This window comes from Panulirus ornatus, chromosome 21 (assembly GCF_036320965.1).
Source record: "Panulirus ornatus isolate Po-2019 chromosome 21, ASM3632096v1, whole genome shotgun sequence".
NCBI lineage: Eukaryota > Metazoa > Arthropoda > Malacostraca > Decapoda > Palinuridae > Panulirus > Panulirus ornatus.
Genome location: NC_092244.1, coordinates 3,319,178 through 3,332,551, shown reverse-complemented (window position 1 = coordinate 3,332,551; position 13,374 = coordinate 3,319,178). Strand labels below are relative to the sequence as shown.

General features: G+C 39.7%; 1 protein-coding gene across 3 annotated transcripts in view; it reads right to left on the bottom strand.

The window, feature by feature from the left end:
- The window catches only part of LOC139756264 (sorting nexin-13-like), a 90,365-nt gene that overhangs the window by 10,351 nt on the left and 66,640 nt on the right, over positions 1–13,374 (bottom strand). For 2 of the 3 annotated variants that reach the window (XM_071675482.1, XM_071675483.1), the window contains exons 15-16: positions 8,551–8,663; positions 947–1,112 (exon numbers count right to left, since the gene is read on the bottom strand). In XM_071675482.1, coding sequence (XP_071531583.1) covers positions 947–1,112; positions 8,551–8,663 — 279 coding nt within the window. Of the gene's footprint in view, positions 1–946; positions 1,113–5,432; positions 5,496–8,550; positions 8,664–13,374 lie in introns of those variants that run through there. The other variant, XR_011714305.1, reaches the window with a different exon arrangement.

The following is a 13,374-nucleotide window of genomic DNA, read 5'->3' as shown; positions in this document are numbered from 1 at the left end:
CTTACATTACTTACTCGATCAAACCACCTCACACCACACATTGTCCTCAAACATCTCATTTCCAGCACACCCACCCCCCTGCGCACAACTCTATCCATAGCCCACACCTCGCAGCCATACAACATTGTTGGAACCACTATTCCTTCAAACATACCCATTTTTGCTTTCCGAGATAATGTTCTCGACTTCCAAACACTCTTCAATGCTCCCAGGATTTTTGCCCCCTCCCCCACCCTATGATTCACTTCCGCTTCCATGGTTCCATCCGCTGCCAGATCCACTCCCAGATATCTAAAACACTTTACTTCCTCCAGATTTTCTCCATTCAAACTTACCTCCCAATCGACTTGACCCTCAACCCTACTGTACCTAATAACCTTGCTCTTATTCACATTCACTCTTAACTTTCTTCTTTCACACACTTTACCAAACTCAGTCACCAGCTTCTGCAGTTTCTCACATGAATCAGCCACCCATACTTATGCATGGGTTTGCGGGGAATTAGTTTACCTATCTATATCTCTGATGCCCATTCCCTCTGGTAAGTCCAATCAATGGGGTAGCCACAGCAATAGAGTTTCCACTTATCCCTGTCTTTAAAGGCCTCCCTCAAATACACCATTCCATGCATTCTTCCCCCATTTCTCTCCCTCCAGTACTCTTTCATTCTGTTTCCCTATGTCACAGGTGGTCTTCCTCTAACACCAACCTCTTTAATCATACTATCATGCACTTTCCTTGTAAACTCCCTATCTTGTATTCTTTCCATGTGCCAAAACCACCTCAAAGTAATACTTTTTACTTACATCAGCATTCCATAATTCATTCCCTTTGCATTCCCTGCTATACCAAATCTCTCATACACACCCTCATTACTTTCTTGATTCCATTTAGTCATACCACAGTCCTCTAAAAATGACAGATTGTTTAGAGAGTATCAACTTACCTTAGCAAAGGAGGTATCTGTTTCTGATTTGACAGAACAGATTCAATAATACCCTCTAGGAGAACATATACAAGCCTTTTATTGAGAGCAGTCCACTGCACGGTGTCATACACACCAAGGACACCACGAGCTGTAGTCTGGCTCCCTAATATTGCCTTCAGCTCATCTAAGGGATTGAATGAAACAGAATTTTAGAGCTTTCATTAAAATCTTATCCTATATACCTATTACTCCATTCCCAGTTTCATGGGAGAGATCAAGTACATATATCTTCTACAACATCACTGACACATCCTCAACCCAAGCCCAGTGCATTCATGTGAAACAGGGGCTTCCAAACATATAAAAGCACATTCTTAATTTTTCACCTTACATACTAAGCTTATCCACTTGAAACTAAAACGTAAATTCATACCACTTCCATACACGTAATGCTACATCAAAATTCAGACATCATTATTCATAAAAGACCTTAAATCTATAAATTCGAAACCATCAAAGTTATTTCTGAAACTCTAAATAGCAGTGTAGGTTATAAAGGTATAACTAAAAACAGTAAATGATTTGTATGATAGTGAGGTTGCATTAAGTGGCTATAATCACAATGCTATATTAGGAGAAAACTTACAAGTAATTATGAATTATTTTGGCAATGAAAGTGAATAAGCTTCATGCTTAAACAAAAGTACATTACAGCATCTCTTACATCCAACCATGAGACCATATGATCTACACATAAAGCAGTATGCTTAACTTATGGTCATGCCTACAGGCAACAAATAAATATCTACTGAACCATGTAATTTTAAAACCCAGTTTATGGGGCCTTCAAAACACTCAAGAAGTAAGTCATATCCAATAGCTAGGACCAAAGGTCATGAAGTGTGGTTATGTTGTATATCTGTCCATGCAAAGTGAATGTAGGTCAGTTGGAAGTGATACTTGTATTGCTGAATAGATGGGTAGTACCCAGATCATAGGCATGTAAGTGTCAGGAATAATGCAGTTTCAGAAGGAAAAGTATCTGGGGGACGGAATTCAAGACTGGGTTACATGGTTCAATGTTTGTCTGGCCATTTAGCATGAATATGTTTTGTCATAGTGGTGTTTGCCTGAGGTGGTCTTTGTATGCAGATGACTGACTGATAGGCTAGGATCGACTTTTTATTTCTGTTTGGAAGTTCATGGTTGGTTATGAAGTGGTTTGACTGGGAGGGTAATGATACTGTTGCATAAAGATAGGTGCCTTGCATGTCAAAATGGGACTGAATTGGATGGATATTAGCCAGGGTGAAACCAAAAGCCTCCTGTCTCATCAACTGTCTCAGCATCATCTCTTTCTGTCTAGTGAGAGGTTGCTTCTTTCTCCCTGTTTTACATGTACTACCTCCAATTTTCTTCTGAGCTGTTTGCATGTGTCCCTGCCCATTGGGCCTATGGCACATGTCTGGCTGCTGCTTTCCATACTTTCAATGTGAGAACAAGTCACACAAAGACTGACTCTTATGATACATCCTTCTTTTAATGACAAGTGAAACTGTGGAATCTCCTCTTTCTCTTATCTTTCCCCTTCCTATAATGCTTCTACCCTTGGTAATCAGGTCTACAAACACTTTCAAAGGTCTGATTAATTTCTTCACTCTTTTTCTCAAAAATTCATTCTCTTTTCATCTGAAATGGCCATGACTGATTTATGTTCAGCACACATCATTTCAGTCACTGATATATACTTAAGTACTTTCTTCCTAGCCAAGGTGTCCCTTCTATCTTTAGTGGGGTCCTGCATCACTCAGAAAGCCAGCCATGTCCACCAGTCAGGACCTCTGGTTATAAAGTATTGTGATGTGGGGGTGTCTATGTACAGAGAGTGCAGGAAATTCAGAAGTCTTGCTGTCTTCTTTATGGTAGTTACATCGTGGGCATGAAGGGTCTTGGGATAAGTGGAAATGATGTTTGTATTGTTACAGTGATAAGCGGTGTCTAGAGCACTGAGGTGACTTGTATTTGTCTGGGAACTATGGTTTCTGATGAGTGTATGTCTGGTGGGTTGGAGCTTATAACTGAGTTGGGAGGTAGGTTGTTTAGCTCTTGTTGGGTTAGCTCAGTGTATATGTGTTTTGTCAGAGTTATATTCATTGGGAATGGGGAATATGTAATTAAAGATTACCTCAAATCCATTAGCTATGACTCAGGGATAAGGGATATATTGCCCCTGAAAGATTCTTATGGTACACTAGGAGCTCCAGCTAAGTGAACTAGGATACTATCTCACAAGGTAGCAGCTCTAAAACAAGAGATATCGACAGAAGGATTAAATAACTCCTATAGCTGAATCAGCAAAGAAAGTTGCTTTTGGTGCACAGCAATAGATGGTCCTAAACAATTTAACATTCTGGTCCTGTCTTGTTCTCCAATAGGACCACGAGGTTATAACTTGACCCAGAAAGGGTACTGGGGAGAACCATGGTTTCCCTAATAACAATTCTTCACCAGGCAGGCAAATCATTATGAACCAAACATACTGCCTAAAAAGAAAGTACAATACATAGTCTATGGGACTTACCACAGAATAAGGTTAAACAGCTTGTTACTGCAGCATCCAGCCCCCTTGAAATATGCCATGTAAATGCAAAAGGGGCAAAGACAATTTCAATCATGTACTGAGAGAAACAAACAACCAAAGATACTCCCCCCCCCAAAAAAAAAAAATCCTTCTGATCACACTATAATGCTTAAGTGAGTTACTTTCACCCTGCCAGATTTTACTTCAGTTTCTAAATTCCATGGGGCAGCCCTATTACCCAGCATATCATGGTATATTGGTCAAGATATGGGACTGCCAGTTATAATGAGCCAATGAATTAACTAAGTTGGTTAATATTGGTCTCCAAGTAACTCAAAGACTCTAAACTCTGTGAGAATACAAAGTTTCCATGTCCTAATTCTCAGAGTTATTTGCCTACCAAATGTCAACCAAAGTCAATGGGACAGAATTCCTGGAACTACACAAGGCCAGAGTTCAAATCAGTATCGCTACAACACACTATGGATATAATGTTCTAGTCCATACCTCTAATGTAACTTCCTCTTTGTGGGGCCTATACACTTAAAAGACTTCCAAAACAAGACCGAAATACAACCAAAAACACATGGACAGAGAATATGCATGGAAGTGAAGGGGTAGGAGGGAACAGGAGAGGGAAAGTGAAGGTGAGACAATCCCTCAAAACTGCAGTAGTATCATAAATGCATCTAAAAAAATTACTATCAAAGAGAAAACCCCTAAGCACCTGACTTTATTCAATTATTTTGAAAAACAACAAAAAGAAAGTCAGTAATAGGAATAAACAAACACAAGCAGCAAAAAATGTTAGTAATAAGAAAAAACAAATGCAAGCAATTATGCAGAAATATGAAGGGCAGGGTTGGTAAGGGTGAGACATGATGAGTCCTGATACCAGCCACTGACCCTTTAAAAAATCACTACTGCTGCAAAGCACCATTAAACACTTAGAACTAATATCACAACCTAATTTTCTTCCAATACTTTGTAGTGAATGCATATCATTAATGGGTAATAAACAACACCAGTAAGAAGGCAGTAACATTGAAACACACATTAATATACATTTTTTTACCATTATACTTGATCATGGTTTCCTGTGTCATCGAGATAGCGCCAGGAAACAGATGAAGAATGGCCCATCCACTCATATACACATATATATAGATAAATGCCTATACACACACATATGTACATACATATAAATATCAACATATACACATATACATACACATACACAGACATACATACATCCACATGTACACATTCATACTTGCTTGCCATCATCCATTCCTGGTGCCATCCCATCTCAAAGGAAACAACATCCTATCCCCTGCTTCAGTGAGGTAGTGCCAGGAAAACAGACAAAAAAAAGGCACATTTGTTCACACTCAGTCTCTCGCTGTCATGTGTAATGCACCAAAACCACAGTTCAGTCCATTAACAAATATGTATACATAAATATTTCTTTTCATACTTGTCCACACTTAATGCATTAGCAAGATAGCACAAAGAACAAATGAATAAAGACCACATTCTCTTACTTCTATTCTTTAGCTATCATGTGCAATGCACTGAAACCACAGCCCCCTAGCCACAACCCGGCCTCACCTCACAAACCTTTCCACGGTTTTCCCTGGCAACTTCACATTCCTTGGTTCAGTTCCCTGACTTCAAATTGCCTCCTGAAAACCACATTATTCCATTTCATTCTATCCCATGCATGCCTGTAACCCTCCTGCATATTTAGGCCCCAATCACTCAAAATCTTTTTCACTCCATCCTTCCATCTCTAATTTGGTCTTCCCCTTCTACTTGTACCCTCCACTTCTGACACATATATCCTCTTTGTCAACTTTTCTTCATTCATTCTCTCCACATGTCCATGGAGAGAATAAATATGTACACATTGATACTACTCACATGACAGACAGAGTATGGGTGTGAGCAAATGCAGCCTTTCATTGTGTTCTTGGAACTATTTTACTGAAACAGGAAATAGTGAACGAGTATGAACACAAACTCACAAGGAATTACATAAATACCAACATGAAAAAATCAATATTGAAAAAATGAAAATGATACTGATCCATAACAAGCTGTACGACTGCATCAAAAAACAATAAGGGCATCCACAATATGATAAAAAAAACTGATCTCTGAACAGACAAAAGTTGGTGGTTCAGTAACATCAACCTGGCTGCAGTTGCTAACTGACTGAGAGCAGGTCCATTAGTCCAGCAATAAACTTTGGTAATCTAAGGATCAACTGAAAAGGACAAGCAAATTATAGCATCCTCAACTATTTTTAAGAGGGTATGAATGATCCTGACCCCAATATTCCCCAAGGAATATCTTGCCATTCAGGGACAGTAAAAGAGGAGAAAAAAAAGGGAGTTTCAGAAATGCTAAACTTACTATTCTGTTTGCTCCACATGAAAATCCTATCCAAACCAGAGTTTACAGAAGCAGTGGAGACAATATGAGATACAGATCGTGCATGACAAAATGAAGCATAACTAAAAGCAGTAGAAAAACAAGAGAAAACTCATTAACATTCAAATGAAGTGGCTTTTTTTGACAAAAAATAATGTTACTGACAACAAAGGAATTAGGAGAACCATGTGAGAGCAAATGGCTGAAAGAAAGGATTTTGGGAAAGGCAATGTCAACTGCAGACCCTATCAAGAGCTTATTTTAAATATAAGACTTGTAACACCAGACCCCAAAAATTTCTCTTAGAGGGTAACAAGTAATAAGGAAAAAAGATGAGGATATCATTAATATATATATATATATATATATATATATATATATATATATATATGGAAAGCTGTGTAGGTATGTATATTTGCGTGTGTGGACGTATGTATATACATGTGTATGGGGGGGGGGGTTGGGCCATTTCTTTCGTCTGTTTCCTTGCGCTACCTCGCAAACGCGGGAGACAGCGACAAAGTATAATAAAAAAAATAATAATATATTTTTTTTAAACTATTCGCCATTTCCCGCATTAGCGAGGTAGCGTTAAGAACAGAGGACTGGGCCTTTGAGGGAATATCCTCACCTGGCCCCCTTCTCTGTTCCTTCTTTTGGAAAATTAAAAAAAAAGTAATGAGAAGCGAGGATTTCCAGCCCCCCGCTCCCTCCCCTTTTAGTCGCCTTCTACGACACGCAGGGAATACGTGGGAAGTATTCTTTTGGAAAGAGGGGAAAGTATGAAGTCTGTTGGGGATGAGAGAGCTTGGGAAGTGAGTCAGTTGTTGTTCGCTGATGATACAGCGCTGGTGGCTGATTCATGTGAGAAACTGCAGAAGCTGGTGACTGAGTTTGGTAAAGTGTGTGAAAGAAGAAAGTTAAGAGTAAATGTGAATAAGAGCAAGGTTATTAGGTACAGTAGGGTTGAGGGTCAAGTCAATTGGGAGGTGAGTTTGAACGGAGAAAAACTGGAGGAAGTAAAGTGTTTTAGATATCTGGGAGTGGATCTGGCAGCGGATGGAACCATGGAAGTGGAAGTGGATCATAGGGTGGGGGAGGGGGCGAAAATTCTGGGAGCCTTGAAGAATGTGTGGAAGTCGAGAACATTATCTCGGAAAGCAAAAATGGGTATGTTTGAAGGAATAGTGGTTCCAACAATGTTGTATGGTTGCGAGGCGTGGGCTATGGATAGAGTGGTGCGCAGGAGGATGGATGTGCTGGAAATGAGATGTTTGAGGACAATGTGTGGTGTGAGGTGGTTTGATCGAGTAAGTAACGTAAGGGTAAAAGAGATGTGTGGAAATAAAAAGAGCGTGGTTGAGAGAGCAGAAGAGGGTGTTTTGAAATGGTTTGGGCACATGGAGAGAATGAGTGAGGAAAGGTGTGTGTCGGAGGTGGAGGGAACGAGGAGAAGAGGGAGACCAAATTGGAGGTGGAAAGATGGAGTGAAAAAGATTTTGTGTGATCGGGGCCTGAACATGCAGGAGGGTGAAAGGAGGGCAAGGAATAGAGTGAATTGGAGCGATGTGGTATACCGGGGTTGACGTGCTGTCAGTGGATTGAATCAGGGCATGTGAAGCGTCTGGGGTAAACCATGGAAAGCTGTGTAAGTGTGTATATTTGCGTGTGTGGACGTATGTATATACATGTGTATGGGGGTGGGTTGGGCCATTTCTTTCGTCTGTTTCCTTGCGCTACCTCGCAAACGCGGGAGACAGCGGCAAAAAAAAAAAAAAAAATATATATATATATATATATATATATATTATCCCTGGGGATAAGGGAGAAAGAATACTTCCCACGTATTCCCTGCGTGTCGTAGAAGGCGACTAAAAGGGGAGGGAGGGGGGGGCTGGAAATCCTCCCCTCGTTTTTTTTTTTTTTTTTTTTTTCCAAAAGAAGGAACAGAGAAGGGGGCCAGGTGAGGATATTCCCTCAGAGGCCCAGTCCTCTGTTCTTAACGCTACCTTGCTAACGCGGGAAATGGCGAATAGTTTGAAAGAAAAAGAAAGATATATATATATATATATATATATATATATATATATATATATATATATATATATATATATATATATATATGTGATCTTGCAAAAATAACTCTAGTGATCAGAGGAAGAATGAGACTGAAGATGCTTGAGGAAATGAAAGCTACAGATATGTTCAGTTTAAGAGCTGTGGAAGTCAAAGTAACAGGATATCATCTAGAAAGTTAAAATGGTCACCAGTCCTTTAGAAGGAATGTACCACTTCATATCTAATACATGAATGAGTAACTTCCATTCTTTAGTAGAAATGAAAGAGACGAGTTGGCTTACATGCAAATTCAGAGGAACACTCCTTTAAAACACATGGAAGGATACCCTCTGGTCTGTTTATCTGCATGCCTCCTTTAAAACACATGGAAGGATACCCTCTGGTCTGTTTATCTGCATGCAAGAACTTTCAAATCTTGCCACATAAACACAGAAAAAAGCATAAACCCAAATGTAAAAGTTTTAATCAATGTGTAGAGGATATTCAGATACTTATGGAAATAATCTGAAAAATACCAAAGCCTCACCTGATATACTGGCTAACATGCAAGTTCTGGCAGCGACTCTTGTCCTCATTTTTATGTTATTATCTCTTTCAAGAGGAGCAGCAGCTAAAGTACCATTTGGCCATAGAGATTCCCTGAAAAATAAAGGTGTGATGGTGAATTTATCTTATACTTATTTGCTGTTTCCCATATTAGCAAGGTACTGCCAGGACTAGATAAAGAAAGGCTGCATTTTCTCACTCCTTTCTCTAAATGTCATGTGCAATGCATCACAACCATGACCTCTTATCAACAACCGAACCACACAAAGCTTTCCATGGTTTACCCCAGCTGCTTCACATGACCTGGTTCATTTCACTGACAGCATATTGAGCCCTATATAGCATTTTGTTCCAATTCACTCTATTCCATGCAGGCCTTCCATCCTCATGGAGTCCAGTCTCTTGAATGACCTTTCTGACCTTCTGTCTGACTGTATGAAAGAGTATGTTTTCTGTGTTTTGAGCAGTAATTTGTTATAGTAAAAAATATCATTGATATGTTTATGTACTTATATGTGTATAAGTAATATGAATAAGAGCAAGGTTATTACGTACAGGAGGGTTGAGGGACAAGTCAATTGGGAGGCAAGTTTGAATAGAGAAAAACTGGAGGAAGCAAGGTTATTAGGTACAGTAGGGTTGAGGGAGAAGTCAATTGGGAGGCAAGTTTGAATGAAGAAAAACTGGAGGAAGTGAAGTGTTTTAGATATATGGGAGTGGATTTGGCAGTGGGTGGAACCATGGAAGCAGAAGTGAGTCACAGGGTTTAAGAATGTACACTAATAAAGATGCTTTAAATCTTTCTTGCATATCATGCAATACTGATCATTTTAAACTTGATTCATCACAAACGTCACTCTACTGCGTATCCAGTCCTAACAGATTCAGATAACAAGAACTCCAGTGTAGCTATAGAATAGTGATTACTTTTTATCTGTAGTGGGAGTGAAAAAAGGGGACAATGGAAACAATAAGGAATACACATTAGGTTTGTTTTTCACACATTCACTGAGCATGCATTTCTTCCAGGAATACATCTGCGCAAAGTGAGAAAAAGGTATGTGTTAAAAAATTCATCAATTACAATATGAACTAAGGTGAGAAATCATCATCAAAAGGGCTCTCATATTAACCCTTTAACCAGACTTAATGTACATCTACATCACCTGGTAAATGGGACTCCACATAGATCTACAATCCATGCTTTCGTGCAAATGATCAAATTTCAGCCGACCAGTGCTGGTGATACGAGATGCCCATTCATCCATTATACTTGAGTTTTTCAGTTATCCTTTAATCATAGTAAGGAACAGACATTACAGCAAAGTAAACTGTTCAGTGTACATGATATTGGATGGTATATACTCCCCAATGATGAGGAACCTGATGATCTAGATGATAATATATTTCATCTAGATAAAAAGAACCAAGTTCATCAGAACACTACAGAGATAAGGGGGTGACAGTTAAGGCATGTTGACACCAGGATTTGCAGCCCTTAGTGCTGTTTCAGCAATATACTCTAACAAGAGGTTTTTATTTCCCTAGGGAAAGTTGAGGCTTATTTCCTCTGGTATTTTCTATATGATGTTTTCTCATCTAATAAGAAAGAAAGCTACTTGAAAATGCACATTTTCAGAAAGAAGCACTGGAAAATCTATGTGCTTTCTTTAATTAAAGGGTTCAGTTCAAGAGGGTTCACCTAATACCTTGTTATGATGCATAGTGAGGATGGTAAAATAAAATGTTTCTGAAGAAATAATGATGTGGAGTCTAGTCAGAATGCATATAAAGGTAATGCTACAAAAAATAAGGAAACATGAGGTGAGTTGCTCATATGAAAGATAAGATTATGATTGCCATGAAAATAAAAGTATAAAATATCTATCTATTATTCATTTATTTTACTTGATCGCCATTTCCTGGATCAGTGAGGCAGTGCCAGGAAACAAATGAAGAATTGCCCATCCACTCATACACACACACACACACACACACACACACACACATACACACACACACACACACAAAAGAAAGAAAGCTGAGGGTAAATGTGAATAAGAGCAAGGTTATTAGGTATAGTAGGTATGAGGGACAAGCCAACTGGGAGGTAAGTTTGAATGGAGAAAAACTGGAAGAAGTGAAGTGCTTTAGATATCTGGGAGTGGATTTGGCAGCACATGGAACCATGGAAGCAGAAGTGAATCATAGGGTGGGAGAGGGGGCAAAAGATCTGGGAGCGTTGAAAAATGTGTGGAAATTGAGAACGTTATCTTGGAAAGCAAAAATAGGTATGTTTGAAGGAATAGTGGTGCAAACAATGTTATATGGTTACGAGGCATGGGCTATAGATAGAGGTGTGCGGAGGAGGGTGGATGTGCTGGAAATGAGATGTTTGAGGACAATATGTGGTGTGAGGTAGTTTGATCGAGTAAGTAATGAAAGGGTAAGAGAGATGTGTGGTAATAAAAAGAGTGTGGTTGAGATAGCAGAGGGGGGGTGTTTTGAAATGGTTTGGTCACGTGGAGAGAATGAGTGAAGAAACATTGACAAAGAGGATATATGTGTCAGATGTGGAGGGAATGAGGAGAAGTGGGAGACCTAATTGGAGGTGGAAAGATGGGGTGAAAAAGATTTTGAGTGATCGGGGCCTGAACATGCAGGAGGGTAAAAGGCGTGCAAAGAATAGAGTGAATTGGAACGATATGGTATACCGGGGTCGACATGCTGTCAATGGATTGAACCAGGGCATGTGAAGCGTCTGTGGTAAACCATGGAAAGTTTTGTGGGGCCTGGATGTGGAAAGGGAGCTGTGGTTTCGAGCATTATTGCGTGGCAGCTAGAGAATGAGTGTGAACGAATAGGGCCTTTGTTGTCTTTTCCTAGTGCTACCTCACACACATGAGGGGGGAGGGGGAAGGTATTCCATGTGTGGCGAGGTGGCGATGGGAGTGAATGGGGGCAGACAGTGTGAATTGTGTGCATGGGTATATATGTATGTGTCTGTGTATGTATATATATGTGTACATTGAGATGTAAAGGTATGTATATTTGTGTGTGTGGACGTGTGTGTGTATACATTGTGTATGGGGGTGGGTTGGGCCATTTCTTTCGTCTGTTTCCTTGCGCTACCTCGCAAACACAGGAGACAGCGACAAAGCAAAATAATAATAATAATAATAATAATAATAATAATATATATATATATATATATATATATATATATATATATATATATATATATATATATATATATATATATATATATATATATGGAGAAAGAATATGATAGAGTTGATAGAGATGCTCTGTGGAAGGTATTAAGAATATGTGGTGTGGGAGGCAAGTTGTTAGAAGCAGTGAAAAGTTTTTATCGAGGATGTAAGGCATGTGTACGTGTAGGAAGAGAGGAAAGTGATTGGTTCTCAGTGAATGTAGGTTTGCGGCAGGGGTGTGTGATGTCTCCATGGTTGTTTAATTTGTTTATGGATGGGGTTGTTAGGGAGGTGAATGCAAGAGTTTTGGAAAGAGGGGCAAGTATGAAGTCTGTTGGGGATGAGAGAGCTTGGGAAGTGAGTCAGTTGTTGTTCGCTGATGATACAGCGCTGGTGGCTGATTCATGTGAGAAACTGCAGAAGCTGGTGACGGAGTTTGGTAAAGTGTGTGAAAGAAGAAAGTTAAGAGTAAATGTGAATAAGAGCAAGGTTATTAGGTACAGTAGGGTTGAGGGTCAAGTCAATTGGGAGGTAAGTTTGAATGGAGAAAAACTGGAGGAAGTAAAGTGTTTTAGATATCTGGGAGTGGATCTGGCAGCGGATGGAACCATGGAAGCGGAAGTGGATCATAGGGTGGGGGAGGGGGCGAAAATTCTGGGAGCCTTGAAGAATGTGTGGAAGTCGAGAACATTATCTCGGAAAGCAAAAATGGGTATGTTTGAAGGAATAGTGGTTCCAACAATGTTGTATGGTTGCGAGGCGTGGGCTATGGATAGAGTTGTGTGCAGGAGGATGGATGTGCTGGAAATGAGATGTTTGAGGACAATGTGTGGTGTGAGGTGGTTTGATCGAGTAAGTAACGTAAGGGTAAGAGAGATGTGTGGAAATAAAAAGAGCGTGGTTGAGAGAGCAGAAGAGGGTGTTTTGAAATGGTTTGGGCACATGGAGAGAATGAGTGAGGAAAGATTGACCAAGAGGATATATGTGTCGGAGGCGGAGGGAACGAGAAGTGGGAGACCAAATTGGAGGTGGAAAGATGGAGTGAAAAAGATTTTGTGTGATCGTGGCCTGAACATGCAGGAGGGTGAAAGGAAGGCAAGGAATAGAGTGCATTGGATCGATGTGGTATACTGGGGTTGACGTGCTGTCAGTGGATTGAATCAGGGCACGTGAAGCGTCTGGGGGTAAACCATGGAAAGCTGTGTAGGTATGTATATTTGCATGTGTGGACGTATGTATATACATGTGTATGGGGGTGGGTAAGGCCATTTCTTTCGTCTGTTTCCTTGCGCTACCTCGCAAACGCGGGAGACAGCGACAAAGCAAAATAAATATATATATATATATATATATATATATATATATATATATATATATATATATATATATATATATATATATATATATATATATATATATTTTCTTTCAAACTATTCGCCATTTCCCACATTAGCAAGGTAGCGTTAAGAACAGAGGACTGGGCCTCTGAGGGAATATCCTCACATGGCCCCCCTCTCTGTTCCTTCTTTTGGAAAAAAATTGTGGCCAAATTGACAAAAATTCTGAAGAACATGCTGTTGCATGATCAA